Below are 25,710 nucleotides of genomic sequence, written 5' to 3' on the forward strand. Positions count from 1 at the left end.
GAAGTCACCAGAACGCACACACCTCCCCACGTAAGGTGTGGGTTGCCTCTCTCTCTTACCTGGAAACCCCGTCCTCAGGCAGGGGACCGTCTTCCTGAGGGTGCCAGCCTGCTTTCCCCAAACCTACAGCCCCAGAGTTGCCCTGGAGCCTCAGGGAACCCGGCGCGAGCGGCGGGCCGCTCCCGAGGTCGCGGTTGGGCCTCGCCCACCTCCTCGCCCTCCCTTCCGGACCTCGCAGCTGGCCAATTGCAACCTCCCCCGGGCCGCTGGGCGGGCTCCAGCGCCATCCTGGTCTCCCGCCTCCACCCCAGCCCCGCCTCCCCGCCCGCCCCTATGTGCTCACCTCACCCGCGCGCAGGCTTCGAGAACCCAGCGTCCGCGAGCCCGCGTCCGGCACCCAGCTCTCCCCGGCCTAGCTCCTCCGGCTCTTTCCGAAAGGGGGCTTCTGGCTCTGACGACGAGGACGGTAGTGGCCCTCAAACTTCATTTTCAAAGGCACCGCTGGGTGAGAAGCCCGAGAGAGGCGAGCTATGGACCCCGTGAGCCAGGTAGGACCGACTGGGCAGCGCGGGTGATGCCGCGGGACCCCCGGGCTCCGGATGCTGCGTCCCCAGACCCTTCCTCACGCTGTCTCTTTCTCTCTCTTGCCTCCTTGGTCCACAGCTGGCCTCGGCAGGCACCTTCCGGGTGCTGAAGGAGCCCCTTGCCTTCCTGCGAGCCCTGGAATTGGTGAGTAGCGGTGTGTGTGCGGGGAGGGGACCGAGGCGGCGAACCAGTAGGTGAGGAGAGGTCGGGTGCGGTGCTGTCTGCTCGGTTCTGCTCCAAGCCTGGGATGCAAAAGCCGCTACCTTCAATCCTCCCCACTCCCCAGGTGCCATTCCGGGATGGCGGGGACAGGATGTAGGGTCCCGGCTTGGAGGCGGGAACGTGGAGGAGTTTTTGCAGGCGCTTAGACGAGGTGTTATGTCTCATGTCACCGAGGCGCTTGCACACGCTCATGGGTTGGGGAAAGAAGCCTCCTGGGGAGACCGGGAGGGGAACAGATGGGGGAGCTGCCGCTGGGCTCTGGCTGCTCACCTGGATTATTGCGGGGGTGAGGGCGTGAGAGGAGGGACCGGGGCTGAGCGGAGTAGCGAGCGGGGAGGGCTTTGCCAAGCTGGGAAAGTTGGTGAGCACTGGGGCAGCTCTCCGCCCCGCCCGGGATGCTTGGAAGCTCTATGATCCGCGCTCAGCAGCCGGAGCTCCAGGGAGAGAGAAGCTTCGAGGCTGTGAAAGATACTGCCGTCGAGAGCGGGACTCCTTCTTCCCATCTTAGAGTTTCTCTACCCTGGCTGCTCTCGAGGGCTTTTCTGATTTCTTCTAGAACCTCCCAGCCTTCTTTGTGGAGCTTGCTTCAGCGACGGGGCTTTAGGAAGTTATAGTACTCTTCTCTTCTGTCCCCTTAACAAACAACTTGATAGTCCTAGGGCAACTTATCTGTTGGCAGAGGAGTGAGACGCAGAAACAGTTACCCAGGGGGCCACAGAGCAATGTTAGTGTCAATGCTTGCATGATGGTTATTCAGAGTGAAATCTGCGGGTCACACATTCTCTTGCTAGGAGCTCTGAAAGGCAAGCGAACCTATCTGAACAGAAAGTTCAGAGCCCGTCATGTAGCATTAATCACAGGCCCTATCACTGACTAGCTGGGAAGTTATGTAAGAGCGTGTTCTGTCCTCCCAGATCTTAGCTCCAAGGCCCAGTATCCAGCTTTGGCAACACAAACTGTGGTACATGCTTACGTGGATGATCTCCAGGGTAATCACATTTGCCTTGTTTGTAAACCTGCATAAAAATGCACGAATATATCAACCGCACATAACATCAGGACAGCATTTGGAAGGCTTGAACTATTGGTTTGGGGATAGCTATTCTAAAACTGTTTTCCTCACAGCCACCGGTTAAAGCAAGCAGGACTCACAGTCTGGGCAGCTTTCAGTTGACTTTCTCAGAGTTCTGTCCACATTCGATCATTCAGCCATTCAACAAACATTCTCTGTGGAAGAGTGATTTTTCTGCTCAGTGTAAAGGCTCCATTGTCAAGCCATTGTCTCTCAAAACAAAATTCAAAGGCCTGACATCATTTCTGACATAATCTCTTATTGTTTCACAGTCACTGTCACTCACCTGAAACATTAGTTTGTATCCCCTTCGGTCCTGTTGCAGTGTTATTTCATGTCACTCCCCACACACAGCCTCTATGAGTATCTTTCAGAGTGTGGTAAACCTGGATGAATTTTTTTTCCATGCAGATTTCTGGACATGAAATAAAAATATTGGGAAGGTGGGTGCCCAGGAATCTGGATTTTAAACAGGCTCCCTGGATAATTCTTATGCACATTAAAGTTAGAGGACTACCATCCTAAGCTATACAAGGAGCCCCCCCAAACTCCAAAGCGCTTTTTACCTTAAGGCTCTTGTTATTCTTATTAATACTATATGGAATGCCCTCACAGCCCAAGCTAAGAACAAATGTTTGTCTTTTAACCTCAGCTTAAAGATTACCTCCTCAGTGAAGATTTCTCTCATATTTGGTTCTTCCCCTTTCCTCTACCCCAAACTGAATGATTCACCCCACTCTTTGGGCTTCCATGACATCTTATCCATTCATTTATTCATGAGAATTTATCACACTGCCTTATAGTTTTTTCTTGGTGTGTGTGTGAGAGAGAGAGAGAGGGGGAGAGAGAACTTACTACATTTAAAATATTTTTTTGATTTACGTATAGTTGGTTTCCTCTCTCTCTTGTGAGGCTCTAAGGAAGAAGGTATTTTGCTTGTAAATCAGCGATTAGCCTCTCATTTGTGGGAGAAAACCTGCATAAGGGACCAGTGAAACCTTAAAAGGTAAGATAAGTTAGTTGATCACTACCTTTTGAAAGAGCTAAGGTCAAGAGATGAGAGCAGGGACATAGAAGCTTTGAGAAAGTTTATCAAAATAGAGAAAGGAAAATATCTCTTCTGTGCATGCCATGGGTGAAGAGTCACTCTGAGGTCTTTGTTTTCTGTGGGAGAGAGTGACGAGAGAGTTCTAGCTCTTGGATGGCAGGAAATTTGTTCTGCTTGCTTCTGTGTTCCCCACAGGTGCCTTTCATGGTGCTCGGTAAACAGTAGTGATCAGCAAAAAGTGTAAATTGACCATGAGAGAGCACTAAAACACCTGGTTTCTCCTGTTCTGTGGGGCGACAGCTTCAAAGTTGGTAGTCTTGAAAGACTTTGAACTACAATCCTTTTTCTTTTTCAGTATTTATTCTGTAGAAGTAAAAGTGTATGTAATGCTCTATGCTCAAGGCTATTTACTGCAACATCCTTTGTAGAGGAAAGAACTAGAAACAATTAGTAAGTCCATTAATAGGAAAATCGTTAATGTATGATTCATGCACGCTGTGAAATATTATACTGTTGTTAAAAAGATGGGTTAAATTAATATGCATTGCACTGGCAGTCAGCATAGGTAATTGCGTTTGATAAAATTATTAAGTGCAGAAAAATGAGTTTCATTCTTAGTACTTGATGAAATTGTTATATGGAAAAAAGTGGTTTTCGGTTTTCCTTTTAATCAACACATGGGAAATGTATTCAGTCAGATTTCAGACTAATGTGTAGCATACAATATTTTTGTAAAAAGAAAATATAGTTTTGTATGTGAATGTGGGTACGTGTGTTTGTAATTTGTATAACCATAGATGTATACCTCTGAACTGTTAAAACTGATGTTTTTCCCAAAGGGTATAATTTGAGGTTCAGTGGGGAGAGAAGAGGGTGAAGGAAAGCTGTGGTCTTCAGGAAGAATCACAGGCATATCACTTGTCCACAGTTGTGTGCATGAGTAATTAAAAAAACATAACTTATATTTTAAATGATCTTCTATGGGTTGACCATTTGAAGCAGTATTACTTCTAAATACATCCTCCGCTTTGAGATTTATTGCCTTGGGGGGAAAATGCACTTTATTGATGTGTTCTTTGCTTAGGAAAGGCTCATGTATACAGTAGATTTAAAGTTTAAAAAACATATAAAAGTCAAGTCTTCAGGGAAAAAGCTTTAGCCAATTTCAAAGACCTTGAGGCAAAACTTCCAAATCCTTAATCTCTACTTAAATGAGGTCAGGGGACTTTCCGCTCTCTTTTGGGTCAAAACCAAAATTCAGGACACAGCACTGACTCTGGTGGTCTGTTTTGTTTATTCCCTGATGATAAAATATGTCCAGAAAAATGTCTTAAACCATCATTTGGAGATGGTAAAAAAAATTTTTTTAATTGAACTTACCTTATTTCTCAGACTTACTAAATTGGTGTAGAATCCTGCCTTCCACTGTTCATTCTTATTTTGCTACTTCAATTCTTTGCCAGGAGAATTTTGGCCTGCTTTTTTTTTTTTTCCTTTTAAAGCATTTTTCTTAATACATTCTTTTTTCTGTCTACTATTTACGAGGCTCTGCATTTGAACCTGTGGATTTATGTGTAATGGAATGTAGGGACCCCAACAGTTCCAAATTGTCCAGGACTTGAATTGGTGTACATGTAAGGGCATCACAGGGACTTCAGCTCCCGCAAATAATATTTGCTTGGCTGGCAGGTCCAGACTCCGTCCCTCTAAAATTAACTGCTGGGGCAACTTGCTTGATTCCTCTAATTCTTATTCTCTGACCTCCATCCCCCATTTTGCTACCATTTCTGCTACAACCCCTGGACTCCATATCTCCATTCTGCCTTTCCTTTCTGCCTTTCCAAAGGAGGCCAGCTTATCCAGAGATGCAGCATGTCTGATGTACGAGGCATAGAGCGCCTTGATTTAAATGGAGGCACCTGCTTCGCTAATCTTCATTCCTGAATCTGAATTCTGATCTATGTTTTTCAAACGTCATACTGCTTGCTTGATATGAATAGTATTTCTGATCATGTTATTGATAATAACACAGTAAGCATGTTTGATATAATATAATATAATATAGTTATCATTTTAAACTCTTAAGGAGAGAAGTAACAGTAGCTACCTCTGTCATGCAGGCTTCATATGAGGCACTATATTCCAGTGCTTTCCATACATCATCATATTGAATCTGTATGGCTCACATTCCCATTTCACCACGGGATTCAGGGGATGTTTATAACTCATCAGGGACAAAATTGTAGGAAATGGCAAAGCCAAGATTTGACATTCTCACTCCAAACTGTGTTCTCTTAAATGCTACACTCTTCTGCTTCCTTCAGTGCGACAGGCACCTGCTGTAACTTATCCCTAATCCTCAGAAACGTTAAAAGGCAGGTGCTCTCCGATTTTGGTGTTTATCTCACCCACTCTGATATGTGTTTCAGGCGTTTTCTGAAAATGCCAAGGAGTGTTTATATTTAGAGACTAACTCAAGAGACTTCAATTGTCTTTGATATTGTTTTATTTTCTGTTGGTTATTAATTAACCAAGGTAGAGTAGGTTCTAATTAAAAATCAGTATCTTTTCATTTAAAATACATAGAAAAAGATTTTGATTATAAAGCCAATAATTTAACCTTATTTTATGGGTCTTTTTTTTCTATTTTCTTAAAAATACCTGTGCATGAGTCAGACAACTCTTCTTTTCTAAGTATAAATAACACAGGAATTCTAACATACAACTTGTTTAAATTATGAGCAGCAATCTGCCATTGAGGGTGGGATGTAATTTCAAAGCTACATTAATTTGGATTTAATTATAACTTCTAGCTTCTCAAGTGACAAAAATCATGTATAAATGAAATATGAATCAATAAATACATTTTTCATAAAAGAGCAGCTCCCCGGTGGGCTAATGGATTTGTCCCTTCATGCTTTTCTGAGTTTCATTAAGACATTGGTATTTTGCGCCACGAATACAGAAAAAAAGATTAAAATACTGCGTATGGATTTGAATCCCAATTTTATTCTTCCACTAGCTTGGTGACCTTGGGCAAGTTATTTAACTTTATTAGGTATCATTTTTTTCTCATCTGTAAAATGGGACTGATAACATCAATAGTTGCTACTTCAAAGGATTGCTATAAATGACTTAATTCACATAAACCACCTTGCATAGTGCCTGGGCTATAAAAAGTACTCAGCAAATGATTGTGAAGGTGATGATAATGACACGATGATGATGATGGTGATAATGATGATAACAATTTGAGTGATTCTGGGAATGATGAAAAAGGAAGAAGTAGAAATCTACCGGAGAGTAATTTATAACATTATGGCAACTTCTTGCAAGTTAGAGCCTTGGCAAAGTTCTGACGTAGAAAATCTATATTCACAGTTATGTGTGTGCCTCTTTTGAGCCCCTCACCACTTATACCTTGCTGCCAGGGATTTTTTTTACCATAGCATGTGTGACTCTCTAGGGAATTGCTCCTTGGAATAATTGCATTCAAGGAACATTCCAGAGAGGCCAGTGTTGGACCTAAAGGAAAAGAAAAATTGCAGGACCTTAGTTCTAAGGAGTTTTTTTGCTGAGGTGTGGGGAGACAGTTTTCCTGATATTTCTGAAATCATAATCCATAGACATTGCTTTTTCTTGAAAGAGTTACATGTATCCAACTGAATTCTCCAGGGTGTAGACAAAGCTTCTTATAGCATCAACCACTATAAGGCACTTACTAACCACACCCTAATACCCAGGTACACCTGGCTCTTGGGAATCACCCAGATAAAAATAGGAGAAGAACCCTGCTCTCATGCTCAAGTAGAAACATCACCCTTAGTTCTCTGTTCCCCAGAGGATTCACATTTCTTCCTGATTCAAGTAAGAAAAATAGTTTTATGTTAATATAAAAAAATAATAAAAAGCCTCTAAGGAATACATCTACAAAACAATGACTTTCCTTTGAGTCTTCTCCTTCTGCAGGCATGTCTTTGACCTTGGCTGTATTTGTAATTATTCTTGTTCATTCTATTAGCTTAGCCATCCTGTGAGAACCTCACTTCCTCACTGAATTTTGGGGACAACACCCCTTGCCTAACTTCTCATAGTTTTGGAAATTTTAAGTAAGAACAAGCAAGTAAAACACTTTGTAAACTACTAAATGTCCTCCAAAAGTAAAAGATAGTTGTGATCATGATGATGGTGATGATAAGAGGCAATTTTCTCCAATCTAGGAGACTCTGGATATCATGGGATAATTGGTGAAGACTGGGGTGTGAAGTATCTCTGCTCCCTGCGGGGCTGAGCCCTTCTCAACCACTCTCCATCCTCTAGCTTTTGCCCTAGTCTTTTTGATCTCTTTGGAACCTGCAAGAGAGAATGTTGCTGTCTGTTGAAACTGATGCATCATCAAAACTTGGAGGAAATCCACCCTCAACCCTTTTCACTCTCATACTAAAAGCCTGTTTCTTGCTCTGTACACATTTCACCTTTATTAGATATTTCAGGGGCCTGGTGATGGTCTCTTGCTGGGCTGATGGACTTTTGCACATGCCCCTTCCTGTGCTTAGAACACTCTCTTTTCACTCTCTCTTTTCACCAACCCCCCTTTGGCTGGCAAATTCCTCTTCTCTTTTCAGGTGTCAATTTAGACATCACTTCTTTTGGACTTCTTTTTTTTTTTTAATTTATTTATTTTTGGCTGCGTTGGGTCTTTGTTGCACATGGGCTTTCTCTAGTTGCAGTGAGCGGGGAATACTCTTCATTGCGGTGTGCGGGCTTCTCACTGCGGTGGCTTCTCTTGCTGAGGAGTACAGGCCCTAGGTGCGTGGGCTTCAGTAGTTGTGGCTCGCGGGCTCTAGAGCACAGGCTCAGTAGTTGTGGCACACGGGCTTAGTTGCTCTGTGGCATGTGGGATCTTCCCGGACCAGGGATCGAACCCATAACTTATTTTGGGAGGGCCTCTCTGAGTAGGGAGGTCCCTCCAGATGAAGTCAGTCTCCTGATGGCTCCCAGAGCACACTGCTTAGTGACTTTTTTTTTACATTTTAGCGCCTCAACCAGACTAAAGGCTCTGTGAAAACAAGGATCTTGTTTGTCTTGTTCATCAGTACATTCTAAGTATCTAACACAGTGCTTGACACATGGTAGGAACACCTCCAGGGGCATTCATAAGTCCCACCAAAACACCCAGGCAATTGAACATAGGAACCAGGCAATTGACAATATTCAATATCCTGAGATAAACCATAATGGAAAAGAATGTATAGGGCTTCCCTGGTGGCGCAGTGGTTGAGAGTCCGCCTACCAATGCAGGGGACACGGGTTCGTGCCCCAGTCTGGGAGGATCCCATATGCCGCGGGGCAGCTGGGCCCGTGCGCCATGGCTGCTGGGCCTGCGTGTCTGGAGCCTGTGCTCTGCAACGGGAGAGGCCGCAGCAGTGAGAGGCCCACGTACCGCAAAAAAATAAATAAATAAATAAAAGAATGTATATATATGTGTGTATATATATAGATATATATATATATATGTATGTATGTATGTATAACTGAATCACTTTGCTATACAGCAGAAATTAACACAACACTATAGATCAACTGTACTTCAATAAAAAACCTAAAACATCCAGGCAGTCGGTGCTTAGTAAGTATTGATTGAAGAAAGCGAGGGAAAAAAGGAGGGAGGACAGAGAATAGAGAATGAATAAATGAATCCTTGAGAACACATTGGGTGGAGTGTCAAGTACCTTTCATGATCTCCATTGTGAAGAGGAATTGTAGGGACTCCCATAGAAACAAAGGTTTAGCTGTCAGTCTTGGTTGTGGAGGAGAGTAACTCCTGACTCAACTGTCAAGGAAAGAGGGCAGCTGCAGGCATGCCCACTGCACAGCGCGGAAGGAGAAAGAACTCTTAGGGGAAATAATCACACGAGGAGTGGCACAGGCGCAGGCTGCAGGTCTTGGGTTCAAGGCAACGCCTTAGCAAGAGTGTTGCCGGTATCGTGCCTTGGCCGCCATCCCACTGCCTTCTTGATGTGTTCCCTTTCTCCTGCTCGTTGAGCTCATTCTTTCTGTGATTCTCATCTCACGTCCTAAGAGAAGGAATCCAGTTGGCTCAGTGGATAATTTGTTCAGGGGACACAACCGTCGGCCCCAGGCCATATCAGGCTGTGGATTGGCTGCCCTGGGCCAGAGGTTCACTGCGAGTCCCTGTCACTTGTGGCCTGAATACAAAGTGTCATGAGATTCAAAACATGTCCCCTAGACTGTTCTTTAAGTCCTGGGCACTTTAGGCACAGGGAGAGGTGTATGTGTCTTGTGGACGAAGAAGGCGGAACTGGTAATTTTCTTAAGGAGAAGACATTGCCTCTTTGAGATTTGGGGAGCAGGCTTCCTGGAATTCGCTCTGACGAGGGGCCATTGGGGGGATCCACACTGATAATGTGATCTGGAAGGGCTGTGCCTTTGCCCTTTCAACACGTGGGCTCTGCCAGCTGGTGCCGCTTGTTCATCAGTTGAAAAGCCTCTTTCTGAGAATAACGACGGGGTTTTTCCCTAGTCATGAGATAGCCTATTCATGAAGGAAAACGTATAACCCCAAATCACACATACTTCATCTTTGTTCATAAATTGGTAGGTTAATTCAACACTGGCCCTTAACATTAGAAGACTACATGAATGAGTACCTCAGTTATCTGCTTGTGTTTATTAACGTGGTAGAAAAACATGAATGGATGGGGGGGGTTAATTTAATATCCCTATGCAAATAAAATTTTTTATCCTGAATGCTTACTCATGGAAGAGTCATTGGCTTGCCTGGTGTGATGGGTCCTGTTTGTTTCAGGAGGGTATGGGGGAGGAATTGGTTGACAAGCAAGAATCCTATGAAAAACCTGGAAGGTAACATGGGGCTTGAAGGAGCCTGGACTTTGGAATGAGCTTTTTGCTGGAAGCCTGGCTCTTCTCTCCAGCCATGGGACGCTGAGCAGATTACGTGATTGTGCTTGTTCTCAGGTCCGAGGCCGTCAAATGAAGGTCATGAAAGTCACATCTTTGGGTAACTGTGAGGGTTCAGTAAGACAGTGTTTATAAAACCCCCAGCAGAGCATCTGGTTTATATTGAGGCTCCCTAACTGTAACTAAGGAAGAGGTTGTTAAAGACAATGATATGTTATCTGTAAATAAAATTAAGCATTCCAAAATTTTTCAGGAGAGTATAAACATAAAGTTTGGTCAATATATTATCATCATATTGTTTTTTATTTCTATTCTCTCTTCATTGTGAGACAATCATAAAATATACACAAATAGTAGTAACACTAATACATAGAGACAAGGACTTAAACTAAGTGCCCTACGTGTGTTATTTCACTTGATCTCACTTTACTTTTGAAGGACCAAATAATAAGTCTTTTTATATGTGAAGGAACTGAGGCCTAGAGAGGGCAAACAACTTGCTTAAAATCATATAGCGAGCATGTGAGAGAGCTAGGACTTGAACCCAGGCATCTAGATGCCAGGCCCCTTGATCTTAATCATTTTTCCATATCACCACCCATTAGTAGTGATCACTCATTACCTCTGAATCTTGAAGTTAAATGATTTCCCCAATGAAAACAGCCAGGTCAATATATATAATTGCTTCTTAAAGTCATGTCTTCTTATTCCTCATTCAGGTCCCTTTCTGCTATCTCATGTTGTCAGAGCACAAGGAAAAGTATAAATGCTCATCCCGATAAAGACTAAGGATGTCCAGACCTTCTCAGGGACCTTTTTCCTTCTCAAAAATACTCCTAACCCCTGAGAAAATTTTAGTGATCTGTGTATCTTTTCTAACAAAATCTTTATTCACTGATCCATTGCATAAAGAAATTCAGGTTTAGGAATGTGTTGTTGAAACATGCCTATAAAGAGTTTTGTAGAAGTCAGAAAGAATCCAGATATTTAGCAAGATGATGGACACTTAAATTCTCTTTGGATGCCTGATAAATTACTTGAGTCAAACAGATTCCATCATGGATGCAGGAAGAGCAAGTGAATTGTCTGCCCATTGTGTGTGTGTGTGTGTGTGTGTGTGTGGGTGTGTGTGTGTGTGTGTGTGTGTGTGCGCGTGTATGCGTATGTGTGTGTGTGAGCTGCCATCCTTTGGATTTGTTACTTTGAAGGATTTGTGTGCCAAATAAGAAGACATACCCCCTATGGCTTTAACAGGAAGCGCTCACGCATCCATCTCGTCTACCATGAGACTGCCTTTCTGTCCCTGACTCTCAACTTCTTGAACTGTAAAATGAGGATAAAATCTAGAACACAGACTTGTGAAATAAGCTGAGCCAACATGTATGGAAGTTCCCATAAGAGGGCTCAATAAATATTGAATGTTCCCAGATCTCGAAAACTAAAGCTCAGGTGTCTGGGGACTCTTTACTATAGGAGCAATGCCTGATGTGTTACTTTTACTTTTCATCTACAGTTGCAGTTATCTGAGGAAAGGGAGAAGGCATATGTTCAGGTTTCATAATCATTGACTAGACTGTGTAGAAGAACTTTTGTCATCAGAATCGCATCACAGATTCTATTTATGAAGGAACTGAAAGCAAAACATGAATATATGTATATGAAATCTATTTTAGATGACGTGCTTCATTGGTTAAAAAAACAAAGAATATATATGAAATTGTTTGTGGCATTAAACTCTAACCTAGAGTTTAGAGGGAAAAGTATAGTCTTTCTGGGGCAAAGACTATGCTTATTAGCAAGAATGATAAATTTGAAGTATATATATTGTTTATACTTTTTATTACTATTTTAAATTGGTGGCCCTTTTTGTTTTCTTTTTAATGCCTGGCTTTATTCATTACATTTCCCTCATTTGGTAACAGAAAGAATGACTGGGTTTGACTGTCAGCTCCACCACTGACAAGCTAGGTAACCTTGGGCACCTTACTTAACCCCTTTGGGCCTTTCATATATATAAGAGTAGAAATAATAATAATTAGGAGGAAGAATTATTGTGTTGGTTAAATGAGATGACACTTGCAAAGAGTGATGGCTTATAGCAAGCACTCAGTACATTTTTATTTCCTTTCCTTCTTTCCCTCAGAATGTGTTTTACTGCCAATGTAAATTTCTAAAGAATTTGTGAAATTCTGGAAAATTTCACAAGTCTTTGTTTCTCTAGGTGTTCCTTGGTGTTCTCATGTTCTCTCTGTCTCTCTGTCTCTCTCTCTCTCCCCTTCATACACACACACATGCACACACACGCATTCTTTGTACTAAAGGCCATAAAGAGCAGGTACCTAAGCCAAATGAATTCAAATGGGACGGTATGATCTGGCAGGTGTGGTCGTCAAGGAGAATGATTAGAGTAGATCATCAAGTCCTAGATCAGTGTCCCAGACACATTGGAGCCCCAGGCTGTCTGCAGGCTTTGGCTAGATGACCATGAATTTGCTTTTCTGAAAGGAATAACATACTTTTTTTATTTTAAAGAAAAAGCCCTCATAAACAGTGGGAGTTCACTAAATGGCTGTAAATAAATGTGCTCTTGTTATGTGCCAGGCTGTCCTAAATCAGTGCTATGTACATTATATATACAATTTCATTCAACTCTTACATTGACCTCATAAGGTCCACTTGCCCAAAGCTACTGAGCTGATAGATGACCAAGGCAGGATTTCAAGCCACGTATGTTTGACCTCCTGCCTCTCCCACGCTGCTGTGATCTAAACATACTACGTATATGGGTATCGGGGGGTGGATTTCTTTTGACTCGCTATTTACAGCCATTTTTATGCATAAGTTATTTGTTTAGTAATTTAAAATCACAAAACTATAAGCAAAAGTTAGTAAAGCAAAATTACTCAATGTCCTTCTACTGAGAGACAACTCAGGTCAATATTTGGAAAAATATTCTTTCAGACATGTTGATGTACCTTTTTTCCCTGAAAAAAAAATGATGCGTTAGATTGCTAGGGCTACCGTAACATAGTACCACAAACTGGGTGGCTTTAACAACAGAAATTTATTGTCTCATAGTTCTAGAGACCAGAGATCTGAGATCAAGGTGTGGGTAGAGTTGGTTCCTTCTGAAGACCACGTGGGAGAAACTGTTCTTTACCTTTCTCCTAGTTTCTGGTGGTTTGCTGTCAATCTTTGGTGTTCCTTAACTTGTAGATGATGTATTGCCTGAATTTCTGCCTTTGTCTTCACATGGTGTTCTCCCTGTGTGTGTATCTGTGTCCACATTTCCCTCTTTATATAACACAAGTCATATTGGATTAGGGCCCACCCAATGCCGGTGTGACTTCATCTTCACTAATTACATCTGCAATGACCCTATTCCCAAATAAGGTCACATTCTTAGGTACTAAAAGTAAGGATTTCAACATATGAATCTCGGAAGGACACACTTCAACCCATAACAGATGGGTTCTTAGAATAGACACTACTTTGTCATCTGCTTTGCCACTAGGTAAAATATCTTTCTTCACAATTTTAATGGCTGTGCATTATTACACTGTATGCCTATACTAGAAATTATTTAACTAGTCTCTACTTTTAATAGTTTTTAAATGGATATTATTTTTAAAACCTGCAAACAATCCCTTCTTAAAGATAAATGTTTACTGTACCTCTGTTATTATTTACTTAGTTTCCACATGTAGAATTTCTTGTTCAAAAGGTTATGCATTTTTAAGGTATTTGAAACAAATGCCAGATTGCCCTCCAATGAGGTGCTTCCACTGTGGGCATTACCAGTTAAAAGGTTTCCTGATTTCATAGACGAAAATGTAATCTTGATTAAATTTGTACTTCTTTAATTTGCAGTGAGTTTGCACATTTTTTTATAAGATTGTTTATCTTCTCATTTTCATGTGGAAACATTTTAATGGACAGAATGGATTTGTAAAGCAGTAGCTGAGGCTGCCAAATTCATGATGCTGTTCACGTGGGCTTTTAAGCTGCTGCCTTAATCTTTCTTGGTCATTGTACTACTCCACCATTTGGAAATTACTTAGATTGCTGTACTCTGACTTGGATAGAGAGGCAAATACTGAGCCTTCCTTTCTCTGGATCATTATATAAGAATAGATTTATGTAATATTTAGCATACCAAAGTTAACTTCTGTGTTATGAATCTTTAATAATATAATTTTATAATCTAAATTTATCATCCAATTTGTATTTATTTATATTTTTAATATGAAACTTATTTATCATCAGTAACTTATTTTACCTTAAATGATACTCATAAGTGTTGGTCCGTACTCAGTACCTTTCTGAAATGTGAAGCTCACGCATAGGTATGTAGTGACTTAGGCATACAGATTTATACATACCTTCTTCGGGTTTGAGGCACTTGAAACTTTAATAACTTTTGAGGGAAAGGCAGAGTGGATGGGGTGCTATTGCATCATCTGAGGAATCGTGGGGTGTATCTGGCTCATGACTGTAGAATGCCCTTTCAATAAAATAAAATGAATTCAGCATCTGCCTGATGCCAAGGGCATTTCCTCTCTCTCTGGGATCACATTCCTGACCACACTTGCTATTAACAATGATAACATTATGGTTGCACTCTGCCTCTGCCTCACGCAGGGCTATTTTGGGCCACCTTGGGCTCTCTGAATTAAAATAACAGTTGTTAACATTCACTGTATACTTACTGAGCTCCAGGCCCTGTGCAAAATGCTTTCAACAAGTATGCCATTTAATTCTAGCGACTCTATTACAAGGCATACATCATTTCCCCTTCTTTAGGCAAGAAACCTGAAGATTAGAAAAACAAGTTTAGTTGTGTATGGTTTAAGTGTGTGTAGTTGATAACAAAAGAGCTGAGATTTGAACCCAGGTCTTCAGTACTTCAGAAAGATACTGTGTGCTTCACCTAGCAGTTGTAGAGGAAGAAGAGTTCCCATTCTCTCCCAGAGACCAGATCCCTATGGGAAGAACCATCCCAGCCAACAGGGCTGCTGTCTGTAGCCCTCAGTGAACCCAACTGAGGGACAGTCCCAACCGTTTAGCCAGACCGATGGTACCTGTCAGGGCAAAATCCACCAAGGTGGTGATTTGACTGAACCTACTTATTTGTCTCAGTTAGGTGGGGAATTCTCTTGTGGGCTGGCAGAGCAAAATTCTTGAGTTCTCTTTGCAGCTTTGCAGTTCAAAGGCAAGTACTTTTTTTTAAAAAAGCATGTCTAAAAGCGAAAGAGTGGCATGGACATATATACACTACCAAACGTAAAATAGACAACTAGTGGGAAGCAGCCACATAGCACAGGGGGATCAGCTCAGTGCTTTGTGACGACCTAGAGGGGTGGGATAGGGAGGGTGGGAGGGAGGGAGACGCAAGAGGGAAGAGATATGGGAACATATGTATATGTATAACTGATTCACTTTGTTATAAAGCAGAAACTAACACACCATTGTAAAACAATTATACTCCAATAAAGATGTAAAAATAAAAAAGCATGTCTAATGAATTCACTTGATAAAACAATAAATGAAAGAAAGCATGGTTTTTATTTGCTTTGAATTGTAAAAGCAATTCTGATTTGTAGAACTCAGTACCACAGTGGCCTAGGCAATGGATGGAAAATACTCAAAAAGAGCCAGGGACTGGTTGCTCCCTGCCTTTTCAGTTTGTCAGTAAGGTCTCAGCCACCCCTTAACTGACCCCCATCTGCTTGTAAAAATGCAAAGATCCTTGAGCTTGTAAACTTTTTGTTTTATTGCCTTGTTTGGGGCGACACTCAGTTTCCTCTCCCATACTGGTTAGCCTGCCTTGGAAGAACCTGGGGAACATGCCCATGGCCATCTGGCTGGTAAATGTTGGGGGCCAGAATGCAAACCAGGTTTCCTGGGGGCCAGGCAGCTAATGTGTGAGGAAGCAGGAAGCAGGCTGCCGTAAGAGGCAACACTGCTGACCAGAGGTGATGGCATTTCTGCCTATAGATGCAGCTGCTTCCACTCTAGCCAGCTGTTGCTGAGCAAGAGCATAGGCCTAAAGTGTCTAGAAATTTCCACTTTTCTTAAGAAAACGGCAATAAGAATTCTGGTGCTATCCTTGGGAGATTTTTTTTTTTTAATTTATTTATTTTATTTATTTATTTTTGGCTGCGCTGGGTCTTTGCTGCTGCTGGCGGGCTTTCTCTAGCTGCGGTGAGCAGGGGCTACTCTTCGCAGTGCGTGGGCTTCTCAATGTGGTGGCTTCTCTTGTTGTGGAGCGCGGGCTTCAGTAGTTGTGGTGCACGGGCTTAGTTGCTCGGCAGCATGTGGGATCTTCCTGGACCCAGTGCTCAAACCCATGTCCCCTGCGTTGGCAGGCGTGCTACCAGGGAAGCCCCTCCTTGGGAGGTCTTAATGTTGGAACTGTCTTCTATTTTTCAAACACCAGGAGGCCCATACTTTGCAGAATACACAAAGCATGGCTGACTTCTGGATGTAGCCCACAGTCTCCAGCTTGTTCCCACTGAGCCCCAGAATCCTGGCACCTGGAGGCTTTGTCTCTGTGCCCCCAAGGACCTGGCCCAGTTCCTCTTGCACAGAAAGTTCTCAGGAACCATTTGACTGATGGATGAATGGGAACTTTGGTGTTCAGAAATTAACCCTAGCTTGGTTTTTGAAATGATGGAATTAGTGACTTCAAGGATCCCTTTTGCCTTTTGTCAGATAAAATAAAAATTTATTTTCACTAAATATCTAGGAAGCATAAAAATATAAGGTCTGTGTCTTGGACCAAAACCATAATGGGAATGGAAGCCATGGCTCCTAGTAGCAATGTAGGATAGGTTAGTAATAGCAGCCCTGGGTCCCAGACAGTGCATTGAGAAGAACTGAATTTCTCAATCACTGTAATCTCAAAGAATTCTGTTCATAAGATGTGCAGTTTAATTGTTTATAGTTTAAGGAATCCGTGAATAATGGGGGAGAATTCTGTATATTTATCTAGAGTAGACTGTCCAATAGAACATTCTGCAATAATGGAAATGTTCTGTTCTTCACTGTCCAATGTAGCAGTCACTAGCCATGTGTGGCTATGGATCACTTGAAACTGAGCAACCAAATTTTTAATTCAGTTTATTTATAACTAATTTAAATTTAAATAGCTAGTGTTTACCATATTGGACAGCCCGTGTGCAGAGAATCAGACCATCTATCTGTTTTGCAAGGGTTGATGTGCTAAACTTCAGCAAAAAACTTAATAGGGACTGGCTCTGTTCTTTAAAACATTCAATTTTACATTTATTTTTCAACACACATCATACAGTTGGTGGCAGGGAGTTTTTCAAGCCAACTTCTAGAAATTTATCAGACCCTGCCTAAATTTTCCAAGCTTTACCAGCTCTTTATGCTTTTTATGCATTTTATGTATTTCCATATATTTGTGAACTTTATACATTTATACATCAATTTTATAGATTGAAATAAGAAGATAAAACAAACTAATAACCTTTTCTATTTGCCCCCTGATATGAAGCAAGATGACAGTTGTTAAAATTTGTACTAATTTGTTAGCACAAGAATATCTCATAATAATAGTTACTATTTTTTAATGGGATATGCATTTTATTTGGGAAGCAGGCTAAAAGTTACACAGATTGCTCAGTATCATGTTATGCAGAAAAATTAATTTCTTTAAGGTTTAGTTATCAAGAAATCAAGTTGAGGCATTTATTTATTCCATGATAAGCAAGGTAGTCTGGTAATGTTTTGACAGTGGCCATATGAGCAGTATAATTAGCATGCAAGTATACATTTAAGAGGAATAAGAGCATGGTAATCAGATCAAGAGAGCAACCGTGGTACAGATGCATCACTATTGTGGTGTCAGCCATATGAGCAAGACCTGAAAGTGAGCAAGTCTGTGTGTCTCACACCCTGCTTGCCCGCTGTTTCAGTCGCCCATAGATAGTATAGAATTTCCAAGTTGGCCCTAGTGTCCTAGTTTTGCAGTGTCTTTGTTTGGGTTCCCTTGAGAGCAACACCTAAGTCAAAGGCAGCATCTATGAGGGTAATTTACTGGGAAGTGATCCCAGGGAATAGGAATGAGGCACCAGGGAAGTGAAATGGGGATAGGAAGGAGGCATAACCAATAACTCATAGGGCTTCCTGAGAGAGCTTCATGCAATGCATCTCAGAACTAAGTACCTTGGGGACAAAAGGGGGAAATAGTAACCTTTTGGCTCCCACCCCTGTTACTCAGGGGTGGCCTCATGGAAAGTAACTCCTGTCTTAGTTTTAGTTTCCCAAAAGCACACTCTGAGGTAAGGATGACAGTAGTTTCTTTGGCAGGTAATTCCTGCAAACACTGGTAAGGGGGTGGAAAAATGGGACAGGGAATGGGAGGCAATAGAGAACACATTATTTAAAATGTTACCACCATTGGCAATTGAAGGTTAATCCCAGTGGGAGATACTGGAGGCCAGCGTAGAACACTCATTGGCTATAATTGTGTCACCTTGCTATTTCTGAAGAGGCTGGAAAATGTAGTTTGTAGCTGGGTGTGTTGATACCTCAAACAGAACTGTTACTAAAGAAGAGGAAGAGACTGGATCTTGGGGAGTTACCAGTTTCTGACACAGCTACTCAACAGATATTTTTCAAATAGTTGCTGAATTCTCCACTTTGCTTTGGCTGAATTTATATTTTAAAACAAAAATCTTTTCTGATCCTTATCAGAGATCATTAAGCAGGAATCATTTGGTTGCAAGGAACAGGAACCCATTCAAACTGGCTTAGGGGAAAAATAGGATATATTGGAAGGAATCAGGGTTATCAAAAAACAAGATTAGTCAGCCTTCACGAGAGAGAGGAAGAGGAAAGGAGAGCTGGGAGGTGAAAAATCCCTCCATCGTCTTGCCGCGCCCTTGTTTCATTTGCTCTTCGCTCCTCTTTGTATCTTGGCTCCATTTCTCTGACTTTTACTGTCAGTATCTTGCTCTGCTTTTTGTATTCAAGGGAGGCACCATCTGCCCCCTGCCTGATTCTAACCACACAGTAGGAGCATCCAGCACTGTTGCTCTTGGCACAAATTCTCCAGAGACGGAGAATGGCTGACTCAGACTCACCTTTGGTGTGGATCAGCTAAGGTTCTACCCCCAGATCTGGGCAAAGGAGTAGGACCACACAGTATACAGAGGCTAGCCAGTGTTGGAGGGAAGGAGATTCTTCTAGAAGGGGCAATGAGTGGGGAGAAAAGGGTTGCTATCTCTACCTCACTGAGAGTGACTTTCTTCAAGTATGAGAAATTGCAGCATTTATAAGAAAGCAGAATCCCAAGGCAGTTGGTAATCATTGCTGAATCACAAACTCCCAGGAGAATGGTGGTAGTAGTTCCACAGTAATTGAGAAATGAGCACAAATGAGGTGTCTCTGTGGGTGGTGACCACCACTTAGATGGTGGGGACTCTCCTTTTCAGACCATCTCCTGTGCAGCAGGAAGAGGCTCTTCCATGTTTTGAACATGGCATTGTTGAATTCATTAATCATTAGAGGTGCTTGGTATTAAAATTAGCAGCAGATGATGAGTGTCCTTGATTGCAGAATTGGAATATGTTTTTCTCTGGTGCTCCAGAGTGATTGGGATATATTTTTGATAACTGTTCCAAGTTTCCCTGCCAGTTTCAGAAGAACTCTTCACAGAAGAGCTGGTTGGGGTACAGAAATGGGGAGTGGAAGAAGGCGGGAATATGACTCACCTCCAAGTGATGCCTTGCAAATTGTACTTTGGCAAGTGATATTTTATAAAATGTGTTACCCAGAACCCCCTTTAAAAATGCTACTTGTGTTCTGAGTTCTGAGTGTGAATTCTAGAGGGTACATTCTCTCTCTCTCCATCCATTCACCCATCCATCCATCTTCATTCTAAGGTAATGTCAGCATGGATCTGCTGACTCAAATGCTTTGGTTTAAAAAAATGTGGCATGGTGTTGGTATTCACTAGCTTGATGCCAGCCTTCAGGTATGCTTTAAGGATAAAATAATTGTGCTGGGCTCGTGCGCGGCCGTCTTCCAACTTCAGCTGTTGTGAATGTTGGTTGCTAACAGATCACAGCTGTCCCCTACCCAGAAAATGGCCTTTGGCTGAATGAAAGCCACCAAAACTAGGAACTTATTCTCTGCCCCAGGGGAAACCTACAGCTTGTAACTGTCTAATACTGGGGTACACAAAAGACTGGGTCCCTTGCCTCAGGGTGGGACCATGTCTGGTACAATTCACACTTGAGAGCAGCTGGCGGGGTCAGACTGAAGCTGGCCTCTGGCTGACACCACATCCTTGAGCATCCCCTTCCTTGAGCTCTCCAGGAAACAGCTCTCTGCTGTTCCCTGGAGAGCACTTCCCTGGTAAATCAAGAGCACTCCAATCTCTGTCTCAGGCTCTGCCTCTAGTGAACCTGTTCAAAGATAGGGATATTACTGCCGTTAGACCCAACTTTTTGAAAAGCGTGTTGGCGAAGGAAGCTGTGGAGGGTTGGAAGTAGTTCTATTACATGCAGTGAAATAAGATTTAGTGAAAAGAGAACTGGATTTGAAAATCCAGGCTTGAATCTCTGTTCCCCCACATGACCTTAAACAAGTCACTTTCTGAGCCTCCGCTCCCTCGTTGGGAAAATAGGAGTATGTACTGATCTTTCCTTCATCATCTCTCGCGAATCTGGTGTTTTGTAGACGTATCCTTTTTTTTAGTAGTGTTACTGTGACAAGTTGGAGAAATAGATCTGGATATTTATATAATGTTTTGAATGACCTTTAGAATAAGATGTGCTTATTATACCTAATGTAGAGTAGGCCCTTAAAAGTGTTGTGAATTTTGAGCAATTCTTTAAAAATATTTATACTTAAAAAGGCATACATTTGTAACTATTGGTTTACTTAAGAGACAGCTCAAGCCATAGAACAAAATCTAGAAAAGGTTCCATTACAAGGATTTAGCTATTTTTTTTTTAAGTTGGACTGGTAGGGAAGAAATGGGTAGAGGACATGGTTTACCATCTCATACTGGGTTTCATCCATATACCAACATTCACTAGTTTGATAAATTTATTTTTGTTCTGAAGTGTATCAACAATTAAAATTTCCTACAGTATTCCTTCACCAGAGTAAAAGACCTTCTGTCCTGGGGCTGTGATATGAATCTTCTGGAAATGACATGTTGCAATATATACAACTCTTCCACATATATTGCTGCAGGCTTATGCTTAAATACATATGATTTAAGGAGGAGAGTTGAACTATTTTAGAAAATTCTCCATAGAAGCTTAGCAGTAACTAGCAAATGGATGCTTGTGACATGAATTTGTGTAACTTTCTGATACCTTTGGATTTTGTCAGATTCCCATCTTATCTTCTGCAGCAGCTGCTCACCTGTTGTCTGTCTAATGAGTTAATTTCTCTCTAATATTGAGTGTTACCACAAGCTTCACTGGAATGTATGCTTCATGAGGATAAGCCTATCTGTGAACTTCACCTCTACAATTCCATTACCTAGAGCTGTGCCTGTTTCATTGCAGGCACTCAGATATTTCCTAAGTGAATGGATGTATGAATAAATGAATTAGTCCTTTTCCCACCTGGAATGCCATTCCTCATCAGCATCCCTTGTTTGATCATTTTTTCCCCTGTTGAAATTCTACCCATTCTTCTAGAACCATGTCAGATTCTCAGATTGTTCCTTTTACTTACTTGAACTTTCATGAAAGACATTTCTTACCCTGTTTTGGGAGACTCACGGTTTTACTGTCTGCCCTAATGAGTTAGGCTGGTGTTTCCCAACATAAACTAGGCTTTGCAGCAGGAATCTCTTCCTGTTATTATTCAAACATAATGAACATTATGTCCAAAGCCACAGGACGACAAGTCATTGGAACAGAATTAAATCTTACTGGGCCTGACCCCAAGTTTATTATGCAGTCCTCTGTGGCACTTTATTTCAATAGTCTTCAGATTATCTAGGCATATATTACATTCTTCGGTAAAAGATAATTTTTACCAAAAATTTTAATGTATTGGTTTTCAGTTTTGAAATAAAGCATTGATAGTATTCAACAGCCACGTTGAATAAATGTGCATAATTTATCCTATTCATTTAAAAATAATTTCTTCTAAATATAAATGTAACACATGATCATCATCCTAAATTTAGAAATGAGCAGTGAGTACAGTAAAGAATCCACTTTCAGAAATGTATATTTTCAGAGGTGAAGATCATCAGGTATAAAAAGTTGCAAAACATTCATACAGAAATACTGGCTTTAGAAATATTCTACCCTGTAATTCAGAACTCAGAAAAAAAATCTGAGAATAAAATGCTCTGTATGATCTTATCTTATAAACATCACTGCTATTTTCATGGTGCCCTATGTGCAAGTTTCCCTTTCAAGCAGGGTGACATGGAGGGAGGCCTGAGTTTGTTCATCAAAAGACCTTGATTCTGGTCCTGACTCTGTCATGTACTAGCTGTTAAGATCCTGGGCAAACCACTTCTCTCTGTGAGTGGTACCTGCTTAGCTTATTTCCCAGATTTTGGAGATCAAATAGTATATGAGCCATGTGTGTGATCATGCCTACTAAACTCTTGTATGCACAGAAGGTAATTTATCCTGTGGAGTCCGACAGATTCATGTTCAAGTTTGAACTCAGTTACTTCCACGTGTGGGAGAGTTTTTCATCTTATCTGTAAAACTGGGATTAATTTACCTACCTCATACATTTATTGTGACCATGAAATTTTTAAATGCATGTAAAATACTTAGGATAAGTTCTCGGCAAAGGCTAGCTACTATAAAGAGTTATGAAGAATGAGGACTTTAGTTTCTTATATTTCTCCTTTTAAAAAAATCCATTTTCACTTTACAGACATGTTAGACTCTGCCAGCAATTTTGGGTGAGGTTTTGAAAAAAGCTACATCATTGTTTGGTGTTACCTCGTCATCTCCTATAGAGCTGAATGGTCCTTTTGAGTTTTACCAAGAGAAAGCTGAGTTATCTGCAGACATTGGCCATCATCATCTTCTGTGAGGGTTAAGGGCTGAAGGGTTCATGGCCCAATGAGATCCTCTGTAGTTAATGAAACCCTCTCAGTGGGTAATTCTGGGGAGCTGAGGAGCAAAAGTCTGCTGTTACCAAGGGCTGTAGAACTGATCCAGCATAAAAAGCTGCACCAACCAACTTTACCTTGAAACATCACATGAATTCTCCAATGAGTGCTTTTGGTGTTTCTTTGCTTCTTTTCTTATTCTAGGACTGTTCAAAAAAGCCATTCATTCCACAGTCAGTGATAGCATTTGAATGGCAAATTTTCTTCAAACAAGTAACAGCTGGGTTCATTTTATATTGCATTGTAAATGGCTGCTAGCAGATCCTTTTCTGCAAGTGGGTTCTGTTATAGGAGAAAGCATTTGGGAACTAAGGGGAGAGAGAAAGGTATCACCAATGCCAGCCCAGCTTCCCAAACAACTGTAAGGCCTTCAGTCACCTTGAGAATCACTCACCTTGAGTAAGAAAAGTGTGGGTGTCAAAGAAATTTTAAATTACTGGTCATTTGGATGTAGTTTGTCTCTTTAAACAATGTCAGAATTGCTAAGAGCAAAGGAAAGACCAGGCCAGAGTAATGGCATAACTTACAAGGCAATTGATCCTTCAGGTTGCAGGGCTTGCTACAACCGTTCATTTCTTGTTAAAAGATTTTGTCCCTCTCAGAGCCTCCCAGTTGGAGTTCTCTGATTTAAAAAATGACTAGTGAGAATTGTATGAATGACTCATGAAAAAATACTCAACATTTTCTTCCTCTTGGGACTAGAAGTATCACAATCTCCCCCACTCTTTTTTTTTTAATGAAAACATCATTTATGTCTCACTGGAAGGATAGGATTGGTAATGAAGGGTTGGCCTTTCTGGAAGTTAAATTTATGTTACTTAATTTTATTAATTAAGTTGTTTAATATAAAATGGATAATTGTATTGTTTAGTGATAAGACATATTAGTGTCTTAGTAAATATGATTTCATATGATAATTTTTATTAAATCCTTCTTGTGAAGAAGACTACGATAGTGACTACAAGATTTTACACAAGTTAAGGATCAGGGGGAAAAAAAAGTTAAAAAAAAAAGGGAATTTCCTGGCGGTCTAGTGGTTAGGACTCCTCGCTCTCACTGCCGAGAGGGCCCAGGTTCAATACCTGGTCGGGGCACTAAAATCCCACGAGCCATGCGGTGTGGCCAAAAAAAAAATTTTAAGGTTAAGATAGATCTTGATTTCAGTCCTGATCCTGCCACGTTACCTATAGAACAATGGGGAAAGTTTTATATTCTTTCTGAGCCTCAGTTTCCAGAGGTATATAATGGGTCTGGTTTTTGGAATGACATTATGTACTAGCTGCTCTCCAGGATGGTCCCCAATGACCCTCCCTCCTGGTGTTCACATCTTTGTGTGGTCCCCTCCCACACTCTGCCGAATTGGTCTGTCCGGTGGAGAGGCCCGGCCCGGGAGGCAGAAAACTGAAACCTCCAGCCAACAGCCAGAGGGGAAAGGAGGCCTGCCAAAAAATCACATGAATGACCTTGAAAGTGTATTCTCCAGCCCTGAGTTGAGCCTTGAGATGCCTCTAGCCCAAGCTGACAGTTTGACTGAGTCTCCTGACACACCCTGAGCCAGAATCATCTAGCTCAGCATTCCTGGGTTCCCGGCCCAGAAAGTATGTGAAATAGTAAATGTTTGTTATTTTAAGTGGCTAATTTTTGAGCTAATTTGCTACGTAGTAGTTGATAACCAACATGCATGACGACAGGAAGAAGAGTATTTCTTATACTCTACACATTTGAAAACTTGTTGAATATTTAAGTAGGGAGTATATGAGATTTGTGTCTTAGATTTTCTTCCTTACCTAAACCCTATGTTTTCTGTCAGTTCTCAAACTATATTGTGATTAATAATCACCTGGGGAACTTGCTTAAAAACAGTATACCTGGGCCCCACCACCAGAAATTCTGACTTAATAAATCAAGGCCAGGGCTTAGGCATCTTTCTTTTTAACAAGCACCCACACACCAGCTCACAGAAACTCTGCCCTTGTCCAACTGAGCTGTTTCTCTTAGAACCAACTCCAGTCCTTATATATCTTAGAATGACAGTCCATCCTGGTTTGCTATGGACTTTTCCCAGGTCTAATCCTATGTCCCAGGAAATCCCTCAGTTGTGGGCTCACTAGGAGGTTTGGTCATTTTCGCAACTTCCCATACCAGCCTCTGCAACCAGAATGCCCTCTTCACCCCAGTTTCTGCATCTCTACCTGTCAGCGTCTCACCCAACCTTCAAGGCCCAGTTCAGATGCCACGTCTCCATTCCAGACAGCTTTTCGGGTTCCTCTGAAAATCCTGAGAGCCTTTAGATTCTCAGAGCGTGTTTCCTTTTCCAGCAACTTATAAAAGTAACATTTGTACCTTCTTTATCCTTTGTAAACTCCTGGAGGCAAGGACTGCTGTCTTATTCATCTCATAATGTCAGGCTCCTTGATTTGAAGTGTGGATTCAAGATCAGGTGCCAGCTTGCTGCAGCCCCAAGGAGCAAACCGTTGGGGCAGGAAAGAAAGCCTCTCTCTTTAGTGAGGTTTCTTAATATGCTCCCTTTCAGTATGTTTGAATTTAAAGCAATCCTGTATTCCTCACTCTGGAAACAGTAAATAGGCTGCCGTTATGAATAGGACGCTGCACAGAAGCAGGTGACTTCTTTCCTGACACCTGACAGTTCCTCACGGGCAGAGTGAACTGACATTTTCCTAGGGACTGCCACTTATACCC

The 25,710-nt window shown here is 41.6% G+C and overlaps 1 protein-coding gene across 1 annotated transcript in view; it reads left to right on the forward strand.

The window, feature by feature from the left end:
- The first annotated feature begins 494 nt into the window (after positions 1–494).
- SYNPR (synaptoporin) overlaps positions 495–25,710 on the forward strand; it is a 292,879-nt gene continuing 267,663 nt past the window's right edge. The window contains exons 1-2 of the mRNA XM_024746440.1: positions 495–548; positions 664–729. Coding sequence (XP_024602208.1) covers positions 531–548; positions 664–729 — 84 coding nt within the window. The 5' untranslated portion in view covers positions 495–530. The remainder of the gene's footprint in view (positions 549–663; positions 730–25,710) is intronic.

This window comes from Neophocaena asiaeorientalis, unplaced genomic scaffold (assembly GCF_003031525.2).
Source record: "Neophocaena asiaeorientalis asiaeorientalis breed wild unplaced genomic scaffold, Neophocaena_asiaeorientalis_V1.1 scaffold251, whole genome shotgun sequence".
Taxonomy (NCBI): domain Eukaryota; kingdom Metazoa; phylum Chordata; class Mammalia; order Artiodactyla; family Phocoenidae; genus Neophocaena; species Neophocaena asiaeorientalis.